The sequence below is a fragment of the Lichenostomus cassidix genome, chromosome 3 (genome assembly GCF_008360975.1).
Source record: "Lichenostomus cassidix isolate B80296 chromosome 3, HeHo_3.0, whole genome shotgun sequence".
Taxonomy (NCBI): Eukaryota; Metazoa; Chordata; class Aves; order Passeriformes; family Meliphagidae; genus Lichenostomus; species Lichenostomus cassidix.
The window spans coordinates 15,991,696-16,019,561 of NC_139483.1; the positions used below are offsets into that span (position 1 = coordinate 15,991,696).

The 27,866-nt window shown below is 44.1% G+C and overlaps 1 protein-coding gene and 1 long non-coding RNA gene across 3 annotated transcripts; one reads left to right on the forward strand and one right to left on the reverse strand.

Annotated features, from left to right (window-relative positions):
• Nucleotides 1-7: 7 nt before the first annotated feature.
• LOC146439149 (uncharacterized) lies at nucleotides 8-27,774 on the forward strand. Of its 2 annotated transcripts, XR_014850685.1 has the most exons (4): nucleotides 8-80; nucleotides 10,699-10,759; nucleotides 18,744-18,915; nucleotides 24,837-27,774. It is a non-coding gene; the product is annotated as an uncharacterized LOC146439149 (long non-coding RNA). The 2 variants fall into 2 exon arrangements; XR_014850686.1 differs by lacking the exons at nucleotides 8-80; nucleotides 24,837-27,774 and adding an exon at nucleotides 7,760-8,254 and having other exon boundaries at nucleotides 18,744-18,884.
• Nucleotides 13,549-25,654, reverse strand: PSEN2 (presenilin 2). The gene is made up of 10 exons (XM_085054662.1): nucleotides 25,511-25,654; nucleotides 24,553-24,782; nucleotides 23,444-23,585; nucleotides 22,560-22,627; nucleotides 21,525-21,745; nucleotides 20,642-20,740; nucleotides 18,782-18,859; nucleotides 17,041-17,160; nucleotides 16,405-16,523; nucleotides 13,549-14,549 (listed from the first exon to the last, which is right to left on the reverse strand). Exons 1-10 carry the CDS (start codon nucleotides 25,652-25,654, stop codon nucleotides 14,394-14,396), a joined length of 1,377 nt encoding a protein of 458 aa, XP_084910788.1. The 3' UTR covers nucleotides 13,549-14,393.
• Nucleotides 27,775-27,866: the final 92 nt, after the last annotated feature.

Below are 27,866 nucleotides of genomic sequence, written 5' to 3' on the forward strand. Positions count from 1 at the left end.
CTCGGGCGGGGCTCCGGCCAATGAGGGGCGGGTCCGTCGCGGCGCGCGCGGCGGCTGCAGGGGGACGTGAGGCCCGTGAGGTCCGTGCGGCGGCGGGCGGGGGGAGCGCGGGCGGCGGGGCGAGGCGTGAGGAGCGTGTGCTGCGGGGCGAGGCGTGAAGAGCGTGTGCTGCGAGCGGGGCGGCGGCGGCTCCGGCCCCGCCGTCTGTCGGCGCTGGGCCGGCTCCCCCCGGGCCGCGTCAGTCGGAGGTGGCGGCGGGAGAGAACACGGTGGGCAGCCTGGCACCCCGCGCCTGAGGCGGGCTCGGGGAGGCCGGGGTGTCTCTGCTCAGGCGGTCCCACAGTCCCCGTTAATGTGAGTGAGGCTGGGGTGTCGCTGCTCGGGCGGTCCCACAGTCCCCGTTAATTTGCGTGAGGGGATGGGCAGGAGCCCCGCGCCAGGCAGGCTCCAGGGAACTGCCAATGGGACCTATTCCCGTTTCGTGGCGCTCCGTGTCCGGGAAACCTTTGTCCGTGGTTGCTCGTGTGGTTTTCAAAGCATCGCCTCAAAAGGGCTCACGCAGGCATCGGGAATTATTCATGTTGTTGGGAAATGCTCGTGCGCGCGTTGGGAGCATCCAGCGCGTTGTTGCTGCAGGTCGATGCCCGGGATGTGGTGTCTCACTGAGGCTGCAAGGGGCTCACAGCAGCAGCTCTGTGCTTGTCTGGATGCTCTGGGAAGCGCCCGCCGCTGTCAGCAACTTTCCCGTCTGAAAAATAACAATACCATCTTTATGGTGCATTTGCCACAAGGCTGCATCAGTGCGGGAGTACATTCGGATAAGGTTTGGAGATGAAATCATTCATTCCTTCCGAAACCAAACAGGATTCATAATTCTTCTCTAGTTGTAGTGTAGCTTGCAGGGGTGACCAACAAACAGCCCCGAGCTTTAATTTCACCATTGTCAATTGCTTGCTTTGGCCAACCTTTTCAGCTAACTAGTAGCTTGAATTGAGCATTTAAATCCACACCACAGGACCTGTGTCTAAGTTAGAAGGAGCTGTGGATGCTGTGGATTTGTGAAGAAGGAAAATGGATAAATGGTCTGCTATAAGTGTGTAGAGGGGTTTAACTCTACAAAACCTGCAAATATTACTGACAACCTCCTCCTCCCTCCTCTACAGAGGGAGACAATTATTATCTCCAGCTGCTCAGAGCAAAAATTGTTTGGCTGGTATTTATGACCACACTAAATATTGTTCAAGTATTAAAACATATTCCTTCATGTTTAGGTTTTTTTAATAAAAATATTTGCACCTCACCAAGCCCCACTCAGCTTCCCAGGTAAGCCATGAGGAGGTCTCTGCAAGGCAATGAATGGACAGCTACAAATAAACTTAGCAAAAGTCATCACCCAAACATTAATAGTTAGAAACCAGCCCCAGTCAGGACTAGAAAGGCTAGATTTGAACTTGAAAGGTGCAAAAAGAAACTGTTCCCTGGGGAAGGCACATTATTGAATTAAATGCTCGACACACAGGCTTTGTGTAGACACAATATATCTGAAATGAAAAGGCCAAACATGACACTTTGATGTTTGATAAGGGGATGGAAACTCAGTGTGTAGATGAAGCAAAAACATGACTGCAATCAGATACCAGCCTTGAAAAGTTTTGTCAAAAAAAAATGCCAAGCTTTCTTTTTTTCAGTTCTCACACCTCTGGAAATTCACACAAATTAATTGTTCTATTTGCAGTTAATATCATACTACTTTTAATGAAGGAAAGATCATATATGCTATTATCTGGAAAGAGATAAGTTTCAGATGTCTTTTCTAATGACAGCCTTTTATCTATTCCTGCACTGAATTTGGATGTCAGTGCTCAGTTTCTGTGTAACATCACTTTGCTTGCATCAGCTCGGCATTAATTGTGAAACACGTCTTACTCACTGTGCTGAGCACGGAGAACTGGAGGGTTTCTGCATGAGCAGGCTGTCATAGTTTGGGATGGAGGCAGAACAAGCACAGGATGAAGCTCTCCCCATCTCTCAAAGACAGGCCTGGCTGGTTCCCTTTATTCACACGTGGTAAACCATTGGATATTTCTGCCACTGCTGTTCAATTTGCATCACACCTTCTCTTGCCAGGCTTTTTGCAGCCTTAAAAGACCCATTGAACTTGAGCTCAGGGCTAGCTCCTTCTGTACTTAAAGAAGAGAGAAGTGTCTGTATTCCCACCCAATTTGGAGTGCAAAGAGGTTGGACTGAAAGCTGGACTGAAGCTGCTGTGAAAAAATAGTGTATGTCCCTCTTTGTTACTTTTTAGTTCTTGAAGGGAATAAGGACAGCATACCCAGTACTCAATCCAGAATCCAGAGGCTAATTTCTGTGAGGATGGTTGCCTACTTTGTCCACAATCCTGAATAAAAATTTGAACATGATGTATGTGAAGCTCTGGGAGAGCTCCTCTATGGTAGATCTCCCTGTAAATGAGAAAAAAATGGCAATAGAGAAAAAAATATGGTCAGTATTTGGGATTGGTTTAGTGCTACCAGTTGTGAGATTTACAGCCTTCGATCCTGAAAAATAGAAGGGGCAGAGTGTTGTACTTGAAAAATAGACCAGGGAGTCATCCTTTTCTTCAGGAAGGGTATCAGTGGTGTAGGTAACAGCCTCAGTGGGCTTTGGGGTGTTCAAATTCATGTTCCCTCTCTGCTTGTGAAGACTTACAGCACCTGACCCTCACACTGGGACCCTAATCATTATGCATGCTCTTCTCTCCCCAGCCTTACTCATATTCCTATTATTTAATAGCAAAGCTCAGCAAGAGGAAATGAGAATGGAGAGCTCCTCTAGTCCTGTGCAATTCCCAACCAAATATGCAGTCTGGCCCTGTGCAACTGTGCCTTGTTCAGAGGCAGGAGACAGTACAGGAATTCTGTGGAGGTCAGCCCAGGCTGCCCCATTCTGGCTTTGTGTCCTCCACCAAAGCAGTGTAGGTGAAACAGCAGTGGCACCTGCTTCATCCAGGCACTGAATCTGTGCAGGGTTTGTGTAGGAACTGATCTGCTAAATGTGCTATGCAAACGTTAACACATAAAGCCCTTCCAAGCAGGGCAGAGGGAAGAAATCTAGTCCCTACAGAGAGGCCCTTTTCACAAGGGCCTGTAGGGACAGAACAAGGGGGAATGGATTCAAACTGAAAGAGAGCAGGTTTAGATTAGATACTGAGAAGAAATTCTTTACTGTGAGGGGGGTGAGACACTGGCACAGGTTGCCCAGAGAAGATGTGGATGCCTCTTACCTGGAAGAGTTCAAGGCCAGGTTGGATGGAGCTCTGAGCAGCCTGGTGTAGTGGAAGGTGTCCCTGTGCATGGCAGGGGGATTGGAACTAGAGGAACTTCAAGGTGCCTTCCAACCCAAACTGTTCTATGATTCTATGAAACTTCTTTGTAAATACCTAAATATTGACATCCATTCATGCTGTAGTGCCTCCAGTGGGATGTGACAGCAGAATGAAGTTGTTGCAGATTAATTAAGGTTTTGCATCAGTTTCTAAATCTCATCTAATTTTTGTGCTATATTCCTGAACTCCTTTGCAGGTATGTGTAGTGCAGATCTGAATTTTCAGAGCAAGCCAGAGCCTCCTGTGAAAAAACAGGTTCCTGGACTTTGAGGAGTCTCTTGATTACCTATAAGAACAAGAAGTGAACATTACTACTAAATCAGCTAAAACACATCTTTGGCAGTATAGCAGTCCTGTAGTTCTTGTAGCTTGTTCAGTCAAATTTCAACATACTGCTTTATCTAGAAACATTTAGTGAGCATTTCTGGCAAGAAACTTACAATTGCAAGCAGTATACGAATAAATCTTGTATTAAATTATAATAAAAGCATGATAAATTTGATTATAGTAATGTTATTATAAAGCTATAAGCACTGCAGTGAGCTCTCCTCATATATAAAGAAAATTACTATAAATTTAAATTATAACTAATAGTTATCATGTAAGTACTGTGGGAGTCACACTCCCCCAGAGCCTTCTCCTTATTAATGTTAAAGTGGTTGGTTCAAGATTATTTGATTCTCCAAAGACCCTAATTTTGCAGGTCAGTGGGAAAGCTTGATGTAGCAGCTGGAAGTCCTGACTCCACAGCAGATGCTTTAGCTGTGCCATCCTATCCCCACCTCATATTGCTTGCTGATATTTAGGTAATGAAGAGCTTAATGATGCAATTTCATGGGGTGCATAAACAGCTCTGCTGCAGGTGTGGGGTAGGAGCAGCAAGAAGGACACTGGGAAGCACAAGCCCAAGGCTTTCTGGCTGTTGCTTCCAGCAGGGCTCCTTGTCAGCCTTTGGGTGGGATTACCTTTCTCCTGTTCACTGTTAGTTCTGAGAGGAGTCTGCTCACCATTTACTGGGTGCCAGGGAGCACCCAAGTAAATGTCTGCCAGTGCTGATGCTGACTGAAGCACCTGGTGAAAGCTAACTTCCTCAAAATCTTGTATGAAATGGGACATATTCCCAGAGGGGAACACAGAGAGGAATGAGCCAGAAGGGCTAAACTTCTAAAAAAAAAAAAAGTTATAGAATGAGATCCTGGAAGGATCTTTGGGCCCTGAAGTAAGGAGGGCTCCACTGCAACAGAAAATTAGTAAGACAGACTACTAACCTGCAGAAAAAAAGTTAATGGAGCCTTAATTAAGCAGTGATTGGTCATGTAATTAGGTTTACAAGTATCCAGGCTGTTTAGAGAACACTCAGAAATTCTCTTGCGTGGGGACAGGCGTAAGCTGTTTCTCCAACCACAATATATATGGTTGACCTTGATGAACTTGGAGGTCTTTTCCAACCTTAATGATTCTAAGAATCTCTAATATACGTCACCATCCTTCTCTCATGTTCATACAGCTAACCACAAAGTCAAAGCTGCCCTGGAAGTGTTTCCCTCAGTCCTCATTCTCCAAGCAACTTTTGAAGCTCAGATAAAGCTACCTCTTGAGGGGTTTTGCCTTGAGTTCACTGATCTTCTCTAAAGGGTAATTTCTTCAGGGCAGATGGAATGTCTTCTCTGACTAAGATTTATGGTATTCCATCAACATAATAATACAGGGATGATGAAGTGGAACAACTCGAGTGGAAGTCACTGGACAGGTGGCTTGGTTTTAGTAGTTAGCTTGTAGGTATTTCAAAACTTTGGCAGGTTTCATTGAGGCTGCTTGTACTATATGTTGTTTATATGGCTTTATGGCCAAGAATGAGAGCAAGAGCTCTCAGAGAGAAATGGGATCTCTCTGACTCAGTCAGTGGTAGATGCACATCCAGTATCATCATAGGATCCAAATGATGAGCTATTTTTGTTAAGCTTAGTACTGCTCTGATTTCTGAACTGTGTATTTTCATCCCAAAGCATTCAGGCATTCATTGCATTTGTCCTTCCTTTTTCTCTCTCCACTCACTGCAAATGGACAGAGACAAGATGCCATTTCAGTTAGCACTTTATTTTTAAGATGATTTAGTGCTGTGAGAAGGAGGTGCTGTGGCAGTTCTCAAAATAAATGTTTTCTGTCCAAGAGGAAAACAGTGCAGGAAACAGGACAGGTATTTCATAGAACCACAGAATATGCTGAGTTGGAAGGGACCCACAAGGCTCACTCAGTCCAACTCCTGGGCCTTGCACAGGACACCCCAAGAATCACACCACGTGCCTGAGAGTGTTGACAAACACCTCTTGGGCTCTGTCAGGCTTGGTGCTGTGACCAGTGTCCTGGGGATGCTGTTCCAGTCCCCAACCACCCTCTGGCTGAAGAATTTTTCCTAGTATCTAACCTAAACCCCCCCAACATAACTTTATGCCATTCCATCAGGTCTGTCACTGGTCACTACAGAGAAATTTTACAATTCCCATCCCTGTTTTCCTTCTGGAACTTTCACTGAGCAGCCTTGCTCTGCACAACTGGAGAAGGCAGGGAGGGCTGCTGGAGGGCTCCAAGACCCCTGGCTGGGAGGAGGTGAGCCCTTTGCCCCTGTTTTGCCTTGCCTCTCTGTGCCCCTGCTCACACCTCCCTCCTTTCCATATCACCCAGAAAAGGGCTGCCTTAGGGAAGGAAGGATGAAGGGCATCAAACCACTGAGGTGATTTATTAACTCCATGGGTCCACAGGGAAGAGCCTGAGAGGCCCTTTGATAGCATTTGTAGCAAAGCTTAGGACTCAATCATTTCTTTTCCTCTGCTATTATCTATCCCAGACAGGCTACAGTGGCTCTGGACAGGGCTTTTATGGCTCATTCTATACAGTTCCAGGGCACTGACTGTTCAGGACTGAACTCTAACAGGAAGTGGGTGCAGGCCCACCAATGCCAGAGCTAACAAAGGTAACAGTTCTACTTTTCAAGAATTTTAAACAGTATGCTCCTGGATTTCTCTTTTCTTGGATGATATCAAAGCCTCATTATCATTCACCAGGGTTTGCTCCTGCCCTCCACCCTCACAAACATGCTCAGCATGCTAGATAACATGATTTTCTCTCCAACCAGGGAAGGAGAAGGGTTGCAATTGTGCCCTCACAACTGGAAATTTGCATATGGGTACATGGATTTTTTTCTCTCTTTAGATGATGAAAGAAAACTAGGTGCTACTGTCAGGGTGAGCTGATAACAAGCCACAACAAGCCTAAGCTACACCATGTTCCTCAGTGACAGGAGACTGCCAGAAAGGGCTGTGCAGCACACCACGAACACACCGCCATGCCAGGCGTGGCTGTGCCTCACACCACCCACTTCTCCTCCAGACTTCACCACCTGGGCACCTAGTGGGTGCTCTGGAAATTGGAGATGAGCCCATGGGGGTGGAGTACATTAAGAGAAGGACAGTGCCAGGTGAAGAGGTTGCAGATACAAGCACTAAATGGAAGAAAGGGATTCCAGTCCTTGTCTTTGGGTAGTGTATGGGACAGTGCAGGGCAAGGACTGTTCATGTAGTAAAACATTCACAATATTGTACTTGCCAGTTCAAAGTGTGTTGCACAACAGTGCTTTTTATGGGCGTCAAGCAAAGCTATTTTGAATGAGATGAAGAGCGCAGTAGTCTGATTAGCAGCTGTGTGCCTCAAGAATTTCTCTTTCTCTGTTGGACTCAGTTAAACATTATTCAGTCTAATTCTTCTTTGTCTGGGCTAGACAGATCAGTTGTTTATGCTCACTGTAAATTGCTTTTGCTTGCATAGTTTGGTGAGTGTTTCGCTCTCTCCCCTTGGCACCTGGTTGTTTACATGTACCTCAGTCGATCCTGCATGGACAAGGTGGAAAGGCTCAGCTCTTTGTATCTTCCAGCCAGGATTCACTTTACAGATGATAACTAGCAAAGCCATTCACCCTCTGGGCAAACATGGCAAAATAATTTTGAAGCTAGGCAAACAGAAACAAGTCCTTTGCCTGCATTTAGCCACTCTGAAAAGCCTTTTGCCAAGGACAGGAGGGTTACCTGAACAGTTTGGGCAGAGTTTTTCTAAAAGGGAAGGCAGGCTGGAGCCAGAGAACATGGGAGAAACAGGGTTATTTCTGAACAGTTTACTGGAACTAAGAATTAACATTAGTCATCATAGGTCTGCTGGTTAACGGCAAAGTGTGCTGCCAAAATCAGCCACTGCCCCCAGCTTTTGGCATGGCATTGCCATGTCTCACAGAGCTGGAGAGCTGTGAGCCACCTTGCCCTGGCCTGAAATCATCCCCAAGACACCGTGTTTTCTTTCACTGCTCTGAAAGCCAGTACTTGTTCTGGCTTCCAGGCTTCCTGCCATGCTGTTCCAATACATAGCAAGGTGTGGGATGGAGACATGGAAAGCTGCATGATGTTTCTGAGTGCCTGTGTGGCAAATGGGCAAACTCATAACCTCCATCCACTTGCCAGATGATGATTCACAGATAGTCATGACAATTTACTTCTAGCAGTCAGTCTGCAGGGATGTTGTGGCTTTAAAAACCAAAAGCCAAAACCAGCACGGGAAAGCAGGATCATTGCTACCTTTGGATGCTGACTGACCCTTTTCCTGCTTTGCTGTGGCTATCAATGCAATTCCTGAGGCCATTTGAGCTGGACTGCATAATCTGACCTCTGCTATCTACATCTGTGTCTGCATACCTGGACAGAGAGAGACTGCCTGGTGGCAGAACGTCCTGACTGACACGTATCCGAGTGCCACTAAGAGGGAGACGCCGGCAATTAACAAGCCTCTGGAAGGAGTGACCGATTGAGAGATGCTCCAGACATCCAGGTTAAGCCCCTCATTTGACCCTGAGCCAATTACTCAGCTCCCATTAGCAAAACAGAGCTAATGGCATTCCGCTCTGTTGTGTCCTGATGCCTAAAGAAGTGTTTGGAAAGCCTCAGTGGAAGCACAGCCGAGTCATTTCATATGCTCTGTGCTAGAGTGCAGGGAAAAGGGTTTGCCTTCAGGCACAGCAGTGCTGAGAACCAGCAATGCAGGTCCACTCTCCCATCCACTCCCAGACACTTCCGAGATTTCTAGCCTGGGGGAGGCTAAGGTGTGAGCACAAAGATGACCCTTTCCTTCAGCAGTCCCACCAGATACAGTAATTAATGATGCAGCCTGGACAGTGACTCCACCCTGCACCATGCACTGTAGCAACTGTGGCTTCAGTTTAGCTGGTGGCCTGCCTTCCCAGCAAGGAAATGTGGTTCCTTTCCTGAAATACAGATGTTCTCACTGCTCTGCTCTCCTATTTCATGACAGCATGCACTCATTTCTCCAGCAGCACTCCTATTTCATGACAGTGTTACACAGCATGTGCACACCATGGTAGCAGAGAAGGTGCCTTAACCCTTTACATGCTAAATGCCTTTGGTATGGTTTTATGTCTCCTGCTAAGCTCTCATTTTCCCATCCTGTTTACTTCCTCAAAGCTATGGCTGCACTGCCGTAACAAGCCTGCCTAGAGAAGCCAGCACCCCACTCCTCTTTTGCAAACCTAACTCATGCCACTGGGGTGTTTTGTTTATTCAAACCTTCTATTCTTCCCTAGGCTGAGCTGCCACAGCTCAGAGCCTCTGTGGGCAAACACATTTGCTGGAACCCTATTTCCCATTACTTTTCTGCATATCCTGGAGTCTGAATTGGCAGTATGATGAGTTGTCTGAAATAATTTGGTGCATTTGCCATTTTGTTCTTGCTTGCCCACCCAAATCACACAGGGACAGACATCAAAGGGAGGTTTCCTTATTAAAGAAGAAAGTTAAGTAATTTTCATGTCTCTTGAACCTTACAGAACACTCAGGAAGAGTGTTAGCACAATAGCTGGAGAACAAAAATAGCTCAAATCTGAACTTCCCAGAATATCATAAACACTCTTGGTTTGGGTAGGGGCATAAAGAAAGGGCTTGTCTTTTCTGGCTTGATGAAGGAGTGATATTCCTGTTTAGAACAGTTCTGTTAATGCTACTGGCATTTTATTGCTACTATCTGTTGGTACACAGGGTAGGTAGCTTTAAAAATAATCCTGAATACCTACCTTCAGCTCCAGGGATCTCACTTGTCTTACACCAGCTTTGAAGGAAGGCTCATATTCTTTCATACATAGATGCAGCTCCATGAAGTGAGAGAGAATTTTAACTGCTTGTATTAAGTTTTGTAAAGATTGAAGATGGCATGGCATAGGTTAAAATGGTTGGAACAGTTTTCCACACTTGCTCTCATTTTATACATTGTTCCTGGACTGCTTAAATGCAAGTTAGCTATGAAGTTTCTCATATTTTATACTGGGGTGAGCAAGGTCTCCTCAAAATCATAGAAACCAAAGATCCCGGAGAAAATAGGGCCAATGCTTTTCCTACTCCACACCCTTCTGCAAGGCAAGTTCAGGATTTCCTGGCATTTATTTCTGCTCAGATCTAATCCCGAGTTGGCCTTGGGAGCTGTCACTTACCTCAGGCTGCATTTGATAGGGCTTGAACAGTTCCCAGTTTTGGAAAATTTCCATTCCAACTACTTGGCCCTGTACCTGTCTCAGGTTTCTATATCAAGGAGTTTGGCTAGCTCCACTTCAAAGTCTCTGTTTATTTATGTCTTTTTAATACTATTTATGTAGTTTTAATACTACAAATAGTGCTGAGCAGTGACACCTCCCAAATTGTGCTCTTGGGCACCTGTCAAATGGGTAGCACTAAGAAGCAGTGCACGATCTAGTGGAAGGTGTCCCTGCCCATGACAGGGAGTTAAAACAAGATGATCTTTAAGGTACCTTCCCACCCAAACAGTTCTTTGATGCTGTGATTTACTCTCTTGCTTTGTTTCCCACTTGTAGAATGGGAACAGCTCACATCACTTTCCCTTACTGAGGGCAGGGGAAGCAAGGATAAACTCAATGAGGAATGCAATAGTGTTAGGGGGCATACAAATAGTGTGGTAGAACTTCTGGCAAAGATAATACATCTCTCCAGGCTGCTTTCTTATAAAACAACTGAGTTCAAGAAAATTAAAATCACCTGGTGGTCCTCCTGAGGACACGAACAACAGAATCATAGAAAGATTTGGGTTGGAGGGAATGTTAAAAAGTATCTAGAGCCAACCCCCTGCCATGGGCAGGGACACTTTCATTAGACCATGTTGCTCAGAGCCCCATCTGACATGATCTAGCTTGTCCCTAGATTTCCCAGTGCCAAGAGATGGAATGACAACTGTGTGCTCTTTTTTCCCTCCAGATTAGCAAGACCTACTGGGATAGAACAGGAAACTGGAAGTGAGAGCAAGAATGACAAATCAGTAAGTGTAATTATTTCTTTCCTTCTTGAAGATGCTCAGAAGAAATCTTTGTTTATCTAATAAATTGAATTTATTAGATATTAGTCAGGAGCCCCTGACTTATGCTTGGGGCTTTGAGGAGTGAAACTAGGGCTGGATGCTTTGTTAAAAAAAAAAAAAGAGGGAGAAACCCAAGCAAAATGGGGTGAGCAATGTAACAGCAGCATCTCATCCAGGGCTGCAGTGCTGAACATGGCATCACGCTGAAACCAACTGGTTTTAAATTAATTCTGGTACAGTGTGAGCTTGTTCTCACTGAAAGTCTCTCCCATGCTGGGCCAAAACTGCAGCCGTGCTGGGGTGTGGGGTGCCTGCCTTTTCTTTTTTTCCTGCCATGGAGACTCCAGAGCCTTCAGGCTCTCTGAAAAACAAGGAGCACATGGCAGAGTACTCTAAAATGGCTGGTACTTCTGCACATAGACCTACTGCCCTCCCGTGGCTGCCAAGGAGCATCGCTAATGCAGAAACAGAGATCGGGGACTGAGGGAACCAAAACCCAGTTTGAGTTACAAGGGAGAGGAAAGCAAACACGGTGTGATTAACCAAAAGTACCTATGAAGGCAAGACCAAAGAGCCTGAAGTCAGGTTTTATGAATGAGACCATAGGTATCAAATGAAGACTGTGGTTCTGCAAGGACTGTCCTGTTTCTCTTTTTTTTCATTATGACTGTGCTGCTTCTTGGGCACCCTCTGAAGGCAGAGCTCATCTCTGGTCTTTGACACACAGCAGGCACTTGAAACAAAACAACCCCAGACCTCCACCAATGAAAAGTTTCACTGGGGGTTGCATTAGGCAGGTCACAACTACATTTTTGTTCATGGACTTGGCTTCAGTCTTAGATCTTAAAGACTGACATAAGCCCAAGCTCCACTTGAGACTAGATGCCATGAAACACTCATTTTAGACTGGAGAGGAGGAGCAAGTGTGACCAGGATTGCGCAGGAAAATGCCAACACACGGCACCTCCTATAGGACATGAGATGTTGAGTGACAAGAAAGGTGTCACCCCAGCCTACCTGGCAGCTGTGCTGTTTCAGGGATGCACATCAGTGGGAACAGTAGGATTTCTTCAGAGCATGCAGCAAGTTGAAACAAGGCGAATGAACACATTAGGCAGACAAATGCTTTGCTCACTCGGGCTGCCAGGTCACTGAGTCAGTATCCCATGTAGCAGCCAACTACGACTAGAGTTAATCCTGCCCTCTGCATTTCACATCTTAGACCATGCTGCACAATGTTAACATCACAAGCAAAACTTCCCTTTATGCACAGGTGAAAAATGTTCAAAGAGATGAGAAATCACTCCATGTAATTTTAAAATCTGCGTGTCTGTGTGTATACACACACACAAACACATATATATTTGTAGTAAATACATATGAACTTTTACACAATTACAACCACTCCAGTATATCCATGATATACTCCTATCACTCACCAGGACAGTACATTCTGTTGCACTGACAGAATCTCTTGCTCAGTTACCTTTTAAATTACAATTTTTCTAAGTTCTGCAGAATTGCTCAATGGAAGGCCAATCTTTGGCAAGCAGGTATCTGCAGAAAACCAGTGGTGATCCTTCAGTATGTGAAGGTTCCCCTCCCAGTTTCCTTCAAGTATCAACTCTGCTTTCATAGAAATAGTTTCTAATAATATGCTACAACCCTGATAAGCCAAGCAGGATTTTTCATTCAGTATATACAAATAATTCACATCCTCTCTACACCATGCAATGCAAAATGTAAAATCATGTTTGCCAGTGATTCTAGTCTGATTTCGCCCCGTAACTGTTTTAGTTAAAAAGAACAAACACAAACAAACAAATAGAAAAAGCAACTCTCACATAAACCATAAAAATCAGCAAACAAAGCTCTACTGATTTACATTTCCAAAGGAAATACATTTTAGTAATAGTTAACTCTGCCTGCAGCTGTTAAGTCCAAACACTGTGAATGTGAGAAATGGGGACGGAAAACTAACAAACAGCAAGAATTACTGACTTGACCAGACTGAGACACACACACACACACTCCTCATAAAAACCCTTACACATTTTTTAAAAATTAGTCTGAATCACCTGTGTGATGTCCTTGTTAAATATCAAAGCAGATGAGCTTAAACAGGTCTGCTTGAAAAAGCACTACATTAAAAATGTGTCATTCAATGCCTTTGCTAAAAAAGTTATTTCCAGAAATTAAATTCTATGTCTTTCAGTGACATTGCATTATTCACGAAATCTCGCATGTTACATTTACTGACACTGATCAGCTGTCAAAGAAAACTGAACTTGTTTGAGTAACAGACACAAGTGAAAAGAAAAAAAATTACAGAACTTTGGCTGCTATTGAAAAACTGACTCAAAGAGTAGAAATAAAATTATTTTCAAAAGTGGAGAAAACATAAAGGTTCAGTCTATCATATATATTTTTTGCTGACATCAAGCACTGTGGTTTTCTTAATGAACTCACTTGAGGGTGTGTAGCTATACCTAGAAGTAATGTAACAACAGATTAAAGTTTGCACCCCAATATATTGATACAAACTATGACTGGATATTTCCAAAAGAGTCCCTTTGACAGTAAATAGCTATTTTAAAGTTTGTAATTAAAAAAATAATCTTTAAACAGTACAAAAACCTAGGTAAACCAAGTCTCAGTCAGTGTAAGAGAGGACCTCTTCATAAAGGGAAGGTAAATCCTCCTTTGGAGTAGTTACAACAATGCACAGAAATGAGACCAGAAACACACAGTAAGTTACAGGTCTGATTTACTGGAGTTGTTCAGTCATTTCCAACTTAGGGTCATTTCAGGATTATAGTAGGGACCCAGAAAAATATTTCCTAAAAAATAAAATGCTAAGAGGAGAGAGCAGTATCTGTTTTCGCACGCTGAAGATCTGATGCACTGGAAGAGGCAGCCCTGCCTTCATCAGCTGCTTGCTGCAGTGGTGGATGTGATCAGAGCCAGGAGCCTCATGTTCAAACATCCCAGCACTGACATCCTGTCTAGATCCCTCATGGTTCACTATGTCTAACTAAGGTCAGAATAAAAAGGCCCTTGGGGCAATTTCAACAGACACTGTATGCACAGCAGCCAACATAGGAAGCTCAGCCTCACTTCTCCAGTGCTCATGCACTGCTCTGTGCATGTTGCCTGCTGCTTTTCCAACCACTTGCACCTCGTGTTTGCACAACACTTCAAACGTGTGAAGACTTAGAAATTCTAGAGTATGGCTAAAGTTGACTGCAATTCCAGGGCTAAAACACCTTAGCTCCTGGGAGATCAGACTCCTCACCTCTCCAACGTTCCCTGCCACATACAGGTTTCTGTGCTCACAACAGCCACTGTGCACATCAAATAAAATAAAAGTAACACTCTGACATCAGGAAGGAGCCAGGCTTTTCACCAAGAGTCCTGTGAAAAATCTCAGTTCAACACGTAACTATTAGATTTTTAGTACACAGCATGTCACGGAATTAGTGTTTTCCTTACAAATATATGGCACCAAGTGTGAAAACTTTATGACCTATTCCAAACATTGTACCATGCTTCACACAGCAAAGCTTGAAAAAGAATCCTCTAACTCCCACTTCTTCTAAATATACAGCTGGTGGGAGGCCAGGGTGTCCATGAACGGTCGCACAAGGTTGTCTGTCGAGAAGTAGAAGATCAAGCCAAAGGTGATGGAGATGGGAAGAGCAGGCAGTGCTTTCTTAAAAACAGCCAGTAGTAAAAGTGTTAGGCATAAACCCTGTCAGAGAGAAGAGAATAAAAAACACATAAGGAGATAATAGTAAGACAAGGGGAAATACATCTGTCACCAACAAGCCAATATACAAGTAATTATCAATATGCTCTGTACAGCACTGAAGCCAGCCTGAGCTACCAGCAACAGTGTGTATTTGCCCAAAGCTTCATCTTCCACACAAGTTGGCCATGTTTTTCCTCAGCAATCTTGAGCACAGCTCTCTGCTGAGAAAGTGTTATAAACAGCTAATGCAGAGGTACAGCTGACCCCGACAGCTTAACTTCTTTACAGATTATTTTACTCTTTGTTCTATGCCATTATGAATGAAGTACTAATCCAGCAGACAAAAGCACTTAAATCCTGGTGAACTGCACAGACAGGAGTTCCATTGAAGGTCTCTAATAAACAGCAGGATGTACTTATAACATATTCCCAGTTTACAAGGTCCCTTACGATAAAAAAAGAAAGAAAAACAAAACAAAAAAAAGTCAAATATCCACTGCTGTTCTTTTGGCTGGATTGCTTACAATGATGGGTGAATTCAGGTTTTATCTGGATAGCAAGCCAGGATCTGCTTCTTGGAGCATGTGAGGAAGCTGTTGTATATTCTGGGTAGATGCTATGGCTAAGTACCTTTAGATATTAATTCCTTCTCTCATCAGAGCCCTTTTTAATTCCTCCATGATGACAAAACTTCAAAGACACTAGGCTCCAAAAATATCCACTAGCTAAAGATCAGCAGACAGGATTTTTTTTTTAATCAGTGTTTCTAGACTGCAAATTTGTTAACAGTCCACTGAGCCTGTAGTTCTGTTCTTACTCTCTCAGGAACCACATCTGGCCTACACCTGCTCTTCAGCTCACATCTCCCTTTTAAGACGTGCTTACTGCAGGGAAACTGGATGGACATTTTTGATAACCAGAAAGCCACACAGCAGCAAGATTATGAAACTGCAAAAGGAGACAGGACAAGTTTTATCAACACCATAAAAGACACAGAATGGGGCATTTGGCCTCCCAAGACAGATGAGCAAGAACATTTCCCCCAGGAAAGGGACCCCATGCTGGACTGCAGCATATGGAGGTTGGTGATCCTATGGGTTTCTCTGACCTATGGGGTTGGAAAGCTACACTGAACAGACTCCATTGAAAATAGCTTATTTCTAGTTCTCATGCTTTTTCATGCACAGTCTTCACAACTGAAAGACACTTGCACTATCCTTGGGATCCAAGTTGGGAAATTGAGGCCCAAGAAGACATAATATTTTATTTTCTTTTACATTCTAAACATCCTGCTGTGCATTTCTGGTTAGTTTCCATGAGGATAAACAGCAAGTGCATAGTAATTATTTTCCACCCAGGTGGAAGCTTAACCATGTGTGTTCATTAGACCTGGCAGGACTGACTCCTTTAGCAGTTAAGAGTACATTAGTCATCTACTCTTACTGATAATTTCCGTGGATTTAAATCTCCTTCCTTCTCATTTTTTCCAGTGCAAATACTAGAATATTGTAGGTGTTCATCCTCTTATCTAACAGCTCCCCTTAGCATAACAGAGTTGACCTTCTCAACTACACTTGCTAATCAGTGTGGAGTTCCTAATATTGACTCCTGTGGCTGAAGCAAACACACCAGCAGTTCCCTAGGGCTCTTTCACTCCCACCATCTCCACACTTGGCTCTGCTCTGATAAGTCTGTATCACTCTGCTGCAGTGGCTGTTTAAAGCCTGTCTTTACAGACAGAGGACTCCTAAATATCTAGCATGTTACCTGGACTGATTTAGCAGTGCTGGTTACTTCTGGCAACACTTCTGTGCTGAACAGAGTGTAACAGAGCTTTTAAAAGCTGCTCACTTACTATGAGAATAGCTACAAAGCAGGCCAGTGTAGTATTCCAGTCTCCACTAGCTGTGGCAGCTGCTTTCCCAACAAGCACACTGTAAAATATGAAGTCTCCAAGGCCCAGCTTCACACCCCCTGAAAGAAATGGAAAAAGAAAACAAGTGTGTTAATTCTGAGCCTCCTGTTTTGATTTGTCCTGAACAAATTCATGTCCCCTGGGGAGCAGGTGAAGGCTCCTAGTCCTGGCTACCAACCTAGACCCACACATTCCTGAGGAGATTGTGACTTGCAGACCCTCCTCCCACTGACTGTTTTTGTTCTCCCTCATTCTCTGAGGTGCTTCCCTGGGCTGCTTTACAGATGTACCAGCAGAGGAAGCACGAGGACAGAGAGGGACAGGAATCAAGGGAAAGAAGGAACTGTTTAAATTGTTCATGTAGCCAACAGATGTCACTGGAACCACAATCCCAGAACAGATTCTGCAGCAGCAAGAGGTAATACACAGTCAGACGCAAGATCTTCGTTGCTCAGCAAGTCACAACTCTTCAAATTAACTGTGATTAGACCAAACTAGGTAAAAGAGTGTGAACCACAAAGAGTAAAAATGCCAGGCTTTGTCTACACTAAAAACAAGGTGTAAAGCTTTCCTTACTCTCCTCCTCCTCGAGCTCCTCTAAAGAAGTGACATGGCGGGTTGGAACAGGACTCCTCGTCTCTGACATCTGAGACTCTGCATGTGAAGGGCTCTGGAGGTGTTCTCTCCCATCCTCAGCTTAGTTCCACAGAAACAGGCCAAGAGTGGATTACAGAAAAAAAAAAAAAAGGAACACAAGAGACAGCTACATTTATAACATGCTTTAGTGCATGAAATCCACAGCTGTGAAGCTGCAATGGTTAATCTCTTTGTTTCTTGGAGGTGTGACCATCAAGACCAGTTGAAGCAGAAACAATTAGTGGCTTTGAGGGAAACACATCTTACTGTTTGGAACAGTTGGAAGGGTGCAAGTTCACAGCAATCTCTGGCAGCCACCCAGGAGCTCAATGGCTTTGACAAGTGAGCATGTACACAGACCTAACACTGCTCTGCACAGGCCAGAATGACCAGTAAAACCAACTACAGTTCATATGCATTTTATGCAGAGTTATTGTTTTGGGGTGGAGGTGCCCCAGTATTCCCTAACTGGTCATATGACAAAAACAGATGACTAAGAGGACTGCCATTTATGAGAGAAGTCCTGGGTCACACTGACATTGGAGCTGAGTGTTCACATGTAGAAAGCAGACACATTTCACTATTCACAGATTTAACTTTTTTCCCCCCTCTGTTAAAATACATCTGACAGAGCCTTTGGCAGTCCTTTTGAAAGCAGCCAGTCTGTGATACATTACTCTATCTGACAGTTCCTATTTTTCAGAAACTCCTACAAACTCTTCAGTCCATGTCAGTTTGACAGGTTGTATTGCTGCAGGTGCAAGCAGACTGTGATCTAGGACACTCAGAGCTTCCACAGAGGCATTCTGTACCCCTCAGCATGTAGTCTGTGCCTGCTCTGTGCCCAGTTTCACAGCAGGATTGTGTCCCTGCCATTCCTTAGTATGTTGGCTGCTTCCTCCTGAAATAAGCAGCATGTTCAGTTATCAAACCTTTGCACACATTTATTGTTTTATCATTCAAAGGCACTGTCATCTCTGAAGTGCAACAGCACTCGATGGGAAATCCTCCCAAAACCACAAGTAAGATTTTATTCAATCACCTTAAAACTGCAGTTTAATTTGCATCTCAAGAAAAAAAAAAGCAAAGGCACCCAAATTACTGCAGAACCAGCTACAATGTAAACCTGGATCACAACAGCTGCTCCTGGGTAACTGTCTTAACAGAAGACTTTACCCAAGGGTAAAGACACTTATTTTCTTTAGCAGGGTGAACCATATCACACTTACAGAGAGGTAAAAATACACCTGGCTCCATGGCACTGGTCTGAATGCAACACACTTAAGTTGTTGTATCTTATCATTATTGTATTTAGGAGCCTGTGTTGTAATTTACAATCCTCAGTGAGGAAAAATATAACCCCCCCACTAGCCCACTTTCAGTTTTGACTTCAGTACACTTAAGATGTGTGTTGAACAACATTTCTGTTTGATTTGCTGTTTGGCTGGGTTTTTGTAAATAAAAGTGGCCTGAATACTGGCCCTTCCTACACTGTCTGGTCATCTTTGCTGCCAGTCCTAACAGCAGGTTTCTGAACAGCACTGAGCTCTGCAAGTAACAAAAAAATTTTTTAAAAAAGCATTCATAAGGATTCAGAGGCTTACATTTACTTTCAGTCTCAAACATATTCATTTTTTCTGTAGGACAGTTCTCTGTATGGAAAAGGGACATGCAAACAAACCTGCATCCCATGTCTGCTGGCTTGGTCCTCTTGCTGCTGTGTCTGGCTTTGCCATTCCAACTGTCCACATCATAGCAGCTGGAAGAAAGAAAGAATCATATGCATAAAACATTGGCCACTATAGCTCAGAGGAAGTAAGTATTTAGCTATCCCTAAAAATACAAACCCTTGCCCCTGTAAGTGCTTTTAAAACACTTGGTTGATTTCCTTAGGCACTGAGACAGCAAGGTGAGAGAAAGCCAAGGCAGTGCATCCATGCAGTTTTTAAGAAAGTCCCAGAGCACAAATAGCTAAGAGTCAGTATGGTCTTCCTCTGTGGATTAAAGAAAGCAAAATTCCAGAACTAGGGTCCTCATCTCCTTTGTTTTCTTCCTGATTTCTGGCTCTTCTCTTCAAATAAAACGATTTCCCAGGGAATGATGGTAATAACAGAAGGTAACCAGAGGTTAACTAACACAGTTTACTCATGTTCTGCTAAAGGTACAGCATACAAGCAAGGGATTACAGGAGTTGTCAGAGTGCAGGTTTTCTCTCTGGCCTGTTTTGGTTCCATCCTGTCAAAATACTGCCTATTTCTGTTTTGGCTCCAATAGCAAATGATGTTTCGGGGTTTATTCTTGGGATGGATCCCTAAATTAAAAAGGAATACAAACCATTCTGAAATCAGTGTAAGGGAACTCAAATCAGCCTTTTATTTAAGTATGCATCAGTACCCCTGTTTTTGTAGAAGCTAAGCTAAATAAAATAAGCCAAGGCAAACAGTGCCTGCTTTTCCTCGATGAGCTCAGCCAAGGTGATGTTTTTTGCATCTAGAGGGAGCCACAGAGTGTGTTCTTGCAATGGAGACACTGAAGTTCTGCACAAGAACCTTTTGTTCCTGTTTGTTTTGTTTTGTTTTTTGCTGAACTGCATTTTCCTTTAGGGAAACTCTTGTTTGTTAACTAAAGCATGTGAGAGACTTCATCTAGATTGTCTCAGGTGAGTATAACAGAATCTCCTGCAAAAGAGAGGGCAGCTGAGGCCAACTGAGAGACTGCCTGGAACACATAAAAGCATTTATGTAACATTAAATGCTTGAAAAAAAATCAGTCAGGTTGTAGGCATCCTCAGCTTAGCACCAAACATGGAAACAACCCTTCATCTTAAAAGTGATGTAATGAAAGCCACTGAGGTCCATGAAGCACTTGAGTCCACACCCCATGAGTGTCGAGTCTCCTGCCTTCCAACAATCTTGATCTTAAGCATGTGGATATCTTTGGATAAGGGAAACAGAGACCATGGTAGTTAAACTGCCCAGGAAAGCCAGGGAAGAGAGAACTGATTCTGTTTGCAGAGCAATACATGAATTGAGCCCTTTGCAAAGAGAGGAGCCAAACAATGAACAATAAAGCAAATATATTGTAAGCACTGCCATCTGTACAGTACAGAGGGCAAGAGGGGGCTGCAGGAAACATGAAGCCTCATCACATGTTTAAAGTGTGTCTGTAAAGCATACAAAGGAGGAGTAACTGTATTGAGTGAGCATCACCTAATCACACAACTTGGCAAACACTGCTGCTCACCTCACAGAGGGTTTTGTGTGCAGAAAAAGAGGCATATTCTGCACTATATTCATGAAAGGATATATCTGCTTCTGAATATTGAGCTTCACAAGGCAAACATGGGCTCCATTTGGCTAATTAGAGTTAGCACCATTGTAACTGATAAACAAGGCCTTCTACAAATGGTCGGTTCCAGAACACAAATGTCCACCATTCTTAAGGCAAGAAAGTAGCTAAGAGAGTGCTCTTTGCTTAGACACAGAAATAGTTTCATAGAGTTTAACCTGGCTAAAAACATTAACATTCTAATCTTACTCACAGGAATATATTAATGCAGGGAAAATGGGCTCATTTCTCTCTTGTGCAGTTTCTACCAGCATTCTCAGTGGCCCCTTGGGACAGAGAACAGCCATCAGATCTGCAGAAAGAAAAGGACCAATCTCATTTTGAACTGTTATGCATATTTTACATTCTTTATCTTTAAGAAGACATTCTCCCCCTCAAATTTACATCTGTCCATATAAACCAGATGATTTCCTGAATGGCACTTTCCACCACTTTTCATAACTCTAGCTGGTCTAGTCCCTGAAAGTGTTGTTCACTTAAAATACCATCTCCAAGCCTTAATATAATAATAAGAGTTTTCACTGTGCTAATCCTATAAAAAGCCCCTTGAGAATACCACATGAGTTCTTCGAAAGCAGACAGCAGCATTTCACCGAGAAGTTAAATTTAATTAGAGGAGGAGTGGGAGTGCTTTATTCACATTCCACAATCCATCACCATGTACACTGGCTTGGTGTTTCACATGAATGAAGGCCTCTGGTCCAGTACCTCTTTGCCTACCCTCTCTCTTGTTCTGCACGTTCTCTTGAAACTTGTAACTCATACCAAAATCCATGATCTCTTGATAACAGTGAACAAAACCTGCATGACTGTCAGGTTGTTACTGATAAAAATCCAACCACCCCTACCATGCAGTTTGGTGAAGCTCAGTCCTTCTCTGACCTGGTTATCCACTTTGAAAGACCTGACAGGAGTACCCTACCTACACGAACAAGTTAGCAAGAGACAAGGCAGGGAGTCAAGTTAATGGCCCATCTGTCTCTTTCTAAAGCTCTCAGCACCATAAAGTTGGTTTTTTGATGCCTCAGAATAACCTCTCCAGGAGCCACACCTTGAGAGTCACAGCCCAGACTTACCATAGATGGAGATTGCACCCAGAATCACCCATGCTGACCACTCAGGTAGATATTTAATGAACACCAATGCCATCAGAGCACTGATCATAATGAGATAAGCTTGCTGGAGCTGTAAGGGACCTTTCCAGTGGATGCAAATCATTCCAACAGCTCCAAAATTCCAGATGACTATGAACAGAGTGGGGTAATCCATGGCCACATTGTACGTCTTCAATACTTCACTGGAATATAACAAGAAAATTTAGCTAAGTGAAAAAGAAAGTGACATGCAAAGCATCCTCTGGACTGTAGTTAACCAAACAAGCCCCCAGCTACACCAGGAGGAAGAAGAATAGAGCAACTTTCATCATGAAAGGGGAACCTGCCCTTTGGCTACTTGCTGCTCTGAGCTCTCTGTTCCTGCTGCATGAGATGGATGTGCTGTGTTACACACCAGCACCACACTGCCTTAGTCCTGAGTTCAACAGTGATTCCAAAGCTTTGAGCAGGCAGGATTTCAAATCTTAACTGAACATAGGCCTGTGGCAACATGACTGTCTACAGCAAAGTCACATAAGTGTCATCCCACCAGGTGCAATATGCTCACAGTTAAAAATGAAAGGTCTTTACAAATGTCACCCAGAAGTTAAAAGTCTGCTTCCACCTGAGCTGGGAAATAAGGGAATGAGCTTGAAACATTGTTGTCGACAAAAGAGGCAAGACAAATCAGAGAAGCAACTAAGCACATTAAGTTCCTTTCCACATGCTTCCCAATGTATAATCCAGGACCTCTGTACCACAAGGTTCACCCTGTTCATTTCATGCTCACAGTATCACTTCCCAGCGATTTTTGTAGAATAGGCACTGTGAAATCTGGCATTGACTATTAAAGATTTCATCTTCCACTTTTTAAAAAAGAAAGCTATCCGATTCTAACAACCCTTAAAGGTCCATTTGGAAAAAGGGAGACAGTCCTTTCCTTTTTCAAGTTGGGGATTTTCTGCATAGAGGTGAAGGAGCCTGGACTGCCAGGTTACCTGCACTGTTCCCACTTACCCGAGGTATATGTAGGTAAAGAGGAAGAGCAGCATCAAGGAGGACAGGATCAGCCAGCCATGGATGAACTACCAACAACAAGAAGAGACAGTGGTTGTAGGGGCTGTTACCCCTGCACAGGTCACAGAACTGCAGCCCAATAGTCTCCTGCACTCCTCCTCCAGCATCCAAAGACCCTGCCTTCCCCATGGTCAGTGAGGAGGGAGGGACAGCCAGCTCCTCCCAGTTTTCCAACTTTTATTTTGTATCCTGTCTCTTAGTTGGTTTGGGGGTTTTTCAGTCTCTGTCCTAAGCATTTTCATGGGCATCCATACTCACACAGGTGAGCACATTTTTTGTGTTTCCTAGGAAGGAAGAGGGGTTTACCCAAGGCTGTAAAATAAATCCATGTTTGGGACAAGTTTAAAAAGCAGGAATGGCCAGAGCTCAAATGCTGGGCTGGTACCACACACAAGGACTCCCTGGGCACCACAGAACCTGCATGTGCCTTGCCCTCCAAGCCTTGTGCTCTTCCCTCAGAGCTTCTACAGGCAAGAATAACAACAGTTCCCACAAAGCTTGTCTGAAATGTCTTAAAGCATTCACAGTAAATGGTACAACTCAGTCCATAAGTACAAAAGACAAAACCTTTGGATCAGATGGAGAAAACTCAGGCCGGACCAACAAAGTAGCAGATCTTGGTTTTAGTGACAGAATAATAGAAAAGCCTATTCAGAGCCACAGCTCTACCACCACTGACAAAGGCTTCTGCATGAATGATTCCTGCTGTGCCCAAGAGGAGGATGAGCCAGTGCAGTGCCTGTGTTTCTCACTGCCACGCAAGGCCCATTTGATCCCAAGCTCAGAGCACAGAGGTGGAAAAGGCTCTGGCATGAATGCTTTACCTTGTAGCAGCGATATTTATAGAGCAGCACTAGGAACACAGTCATTACAATGATGACACTGATCATTATGATGGTGTTCAACACCGAGTTCAAGAGACGCTGGCCCACAGATGGGGTGTCCTCACTGAAAGGGGTGTAGATCCTGCAGGATAAAGCAAAAGCCATATCAAGTATATATATTCTTGTCTAACCATCTGTCCCAGATAGAACCAGACCTCCCTGTGTGTGGGAAAGAAAGGGAGGTAGGACTGCCAAGGACAGCAAACATGAGATGTAGCCTCTGAAGGGGCTGAGCTCAAGTTAATTATCAACTAAAGATTAGTGGTCTCTATCAAAAGCACATTCCTACCAAGCAGCTGTGGCTGGCAGAGCTCTGAGCAAAAAGACCTAGAGTATAAATGACTTTATTTTAGTAAGTGCTCTCCAGGCCATGAATTTTTATTGCATGTTCTGGAACCTCTCCATGATAATTATAAGTGTACTTCCCAGGTTCTGTTCTGAAATGGGGGGCACCCTTTCTTTCCACACTTGGTGAGTGAGTCTTGGACTCTTATCCCTTCTCACCACCCTGCACTCCTCCACCCATGTTGTTTCCTTTAATTCAGTTCAAGAGACCACAGTCCCCTTTCTCACCCCGATGTGTGAAGCACAGTTAGAGCCCCAGGAGCCAGGCACTGTCAGCAAGAGCTGGATGGAATTACGTATCCACACCATGAGTCTTTAGGAACCAGAAATATCACCAGGAAATGAGACACTCATCCAAATGAACATGCTATTCCCTGAATCCTGCCAGCTAGTGAGTGAACAGCCTAGGAGTTCAGCCTGGGCTTTTTATGCTGCAGAATGAAGCAGCTTCATTATTATGCTGCTCACAGGCCTCACTTGGGGCCCCCTAAATGACAGTGCTAAGGAATCAGTGTCATGCAGGTATGGAAAAAACTTACACAGGTGAACGTAGCATACTTTAGTAAGCTCTCTGTATGTTTCTACAGCCACCTTTACCTGTGTAAAGGTTCTCCCAGCCTGCCAGGGAAGCACTGTGCATGCACAGAGCGTGTGTGAGGAGCAGGGGGTCCCACATACTCAGGCTGTTTGCAGACCCCACTTACAGCTGCCCGTTTTTCTCCGTATAGAAGCGCACTGACTTTATGGTGGCGACGACAACAATCATACAAAGGGTGACAGGCACAAAGAGCATGATTACATGCTTTGCTCCATATTTCAGAGTCAGTTCCTCTTCTTCATTTTCCAGGGCGCTTTCTCTCATAGGAACACCTGAGCCAGACATTTCTCCACCAGTGATATTGTTGGGGCCACGGCTGCTGCCTGCTCGCCTCTTCTGAAAAGAAATATTAGCAAATATGTAAGATGCTTCTTTTCTTTGTGTTCAAAGCTTGATTCCATCATATCTCATGAGGCTGCTGGAGGCCACCACAGCATAGCAGCTGAGTTCTAATAGAAAGGTACCAACTGAACAATACAATTAAAAATTCCATTGTAAACAGACTGCAATGGAGTTTTTAAACCAATACCATGAGTATCTAAGGACCTCTTGAATTGCAAATATAAAGATGGACACAAGAACATGAAGGGCAAGATGCCCAGAACTAGATAGAAGAAATGTCATCTGAGGTGACATAAGCTTGACATGTTCCTCCTCTCTCAACAGTGCTGTGCTTGCTTTATCCTGCTGCTTCGCTGGCAGCTGGACTAGATTCTGTTCTAACATTAGCTGCTCCTGACCAGAGCAGACAAAGGGTGTCTGGCAAAACAAGAAGGCTAAAAAGGATATCCTGCAACAGTCATATGTGCATCAGGTCCTGATTAAAAGCCTTTATCTTTACCAAAACGGAAGGAAAAGGGAGGAGTATATATGGAGATGAAAATGGGGAAAAAGTCAGAGTGGAAGAAATGGCAAGGGGGCAGTGCTGCTGCTGGTTGTGACACCAAGGAAACACTGACCAAAGCCAATCCTAGAAGCCAGTCTGGTAGGAGGGACTGAGGGGTGGCAGGACTCCTTCTGTCACCACACCCCATGTCCTCAGTCCCTGTGAGGGACACACCTACCCTATGTGTCTGTGCTTCCCCTGTTTCTGAGGCTTGCAGGCCATCCTGGTAGGAGGGTACTGGAGGGCTCTCTGCAGACATCAGGGATGTTCTCTCATTGCAGGGCTCCTCCTCGCTGTCCGAATTGTTCATGAATGTGATCATCGCCGCTTTCCCAGGGAGCGCTCAGGAGGGCACAGCCAGGCACTACTCAAGGCTGTGGGGACAAGAGAGCAGAAGGGAAGAAAACAGTGAACACCACACTGCAAATAACTGAAGGTCTGAAGAGGATTCAGCAGATTTCAGCAGGGAGGCTCCAGCATGCCATGTAGCTCCATCTTCTCCCAGCAGCAGATTTAGCCTGCCCTCACCCAGGCATGACAATCCATTCAGTTAAAGTCACTGGGACTCCTGCAGGCAGGGAGATCAGCAAAATCCAGCACTGAAGAAACTTACCTTTTCTTAGCCACAGCTTTCACAGTTGCTGCCTCTATTTCCCCTCTCCCATCAGTACACTTTACCTACCACAAAGGAGGTTTCTCAGCACTCACTGTTTGTTTGGCAGGGGCCAGACACAGCTTCACCTCACACACTGGCTGCCTGTCAGAAAGCTCAGAGAGCTCAGCTCTTACACAACACTCCCGCGAGCATCAGCAAGGAGCAGAAGTTTCTTAGTAACCTGGAGCCTCAGCTTTACATAAGCCACTAATCAGGAGCTACATGCTGTCTTATGACTGTTTATTAGCCAGATGAATTTTATTAGCAGCACTTCTCTTTGCCCATGGACAAGGAGAGGTCTGTGTAGCAAGGGAAAGACCTGTCTCCTTAGGAGAGCCACTTGTGGGTTTTTCCTTATGTAGGCTTGTGATTAAAAGCAAAACTACTTGGATAGGCAAAAGCATGGAGAATAAAAGTGGAGGCTAGAAATGTTTGGCCTCTTTTCACCACTGCTATGCAGAAAAGCAGGCAAATCAGTGACACAGTGCAGAAAGGAAAGAAACAGCTCTTCTTTCTAGACACAAGAGGGACAAGGTACAGTACACTACCCTGAATACTATAGAACAGCCTTAAAATCAGGATTTCAGGAAGTTTTAAATGCAACTGATAGGAAAATTCTTCTTAGCATTTATTAAGTCAGCTTAAAAAAGCAACTGGAGTAATTAATCACTCTCTGATACTCAGCCACTCGTCCATAAGCAAAACCATACCTCTAATGTATTGTAAGCAGTTATATCTATCAGATCACCACTCCTCTACAGGACATTACCCAAGCTCCTGTGTCTCAGGAAATAAAAGAGGAAGCTGAAGAAGCCACGTGATTTGGACACAGTCACTAAAATCTGAATCATACATTCACAGCCCAACCAGCACACCCTGCTGTCTTGAGATGTCAGAGCGGATACTTTAAAGATCTGTGATATATTCTTGCTCCTCACTAAGAAACTGAAATTCACTTTGGAGGAAGGATAGAGAGAGGAGTAGGAGAACCCCTTTCTTTCACATCCTCCGCAACACATCTGCACCTTCGAGAAATTTTAGAACATCATCTCAATCTACCCAAGTGAAACATTTTTCAGACATCTGCTCGTCCCCTGCCTTCTCTTGCTTTTCCATATCATTTTGTTCTTCTTTTGGTGATAAAAGTGGTGCAGTTATGGGAAACAAAAGCAGGGCTAGCCCTCACACCAAGCCTGTCAGCTTCATAGTAATCCTGTGTTCTTACTGAGTGAGCTGCTTAACACTTGTGTGCTTATTTCTTACAGAGACCAAAATCTCCTCTCTGGATGTTTAACACACTCTTTTGACTGAGCACATGAGGGTTCACAATTTACAGCTGGGATACTAGACTCTGGTCCAGTTAAAGGATTTAGGTCTTTAAAGAAGTTGGGTATATAAAGTCATTCAATCATGACATACTTCTGCATGAGGAATAGGATAAGTTATGCATGCCACAGGATCTGTGACCTATGGAATTTAAATAACTCTCAAAACCTGCCCATATCCAGGGAGGAAATAAAGATTTACTCTCTGACAGTTTAGGACCAATATCTAGGTTTTAACAGCACAACGAAAATACTGAAGAACTTTTTCTCACGTTATTCAATAAATCTTTTTTGCTACAAAAAGAGAGCAATTCTGCAGGGGATTTTGAAGGGACAGCCAATTAGCCTACTTTCAACACCCTAGTAATGCCCACTGGAGGAGTTAAACCAATAGCAAAATCATGGTGCCAATTACTAACCTTCACAATTACATGGCAAAAAATAAACTCACGTTGAAACACAGCCAGTTTTAAGGACATTTTCTCCTCTGCTTCCCTGACAAGGATATGGACATGCAAAGGTGCAACGATACTTCTGGTATCATTGGTCAGCAA

What these genes read in the sequence shown, in the direction of transcription:
- PSEN2 (XM_085054662.1), bottom strand. Translation starts at nt 25,654, where the DNA reads ATGATCACATTCATGAACAATTCGGACAGCGAGGAGGAGCCCTGCAAT. An exon ending in TTTACCTACATATACCTCGG is followed by an intron (nt 21,746 to 22,559) that starts GTAAGTGGGAAC and finishes GTTATATTCCAG; the next exon opens with TGAAGTATTGAAGACGTACA. An exon ending in GGAGCTCGAGGAGGAGGAGA is followed by an intron (nt 16,524 to 17,040) that starts GTAAGGAAAGCT and finishes CATTTCTTTCAG; the next exon opens with GGGGTGTGAAGCTGGGCCTT.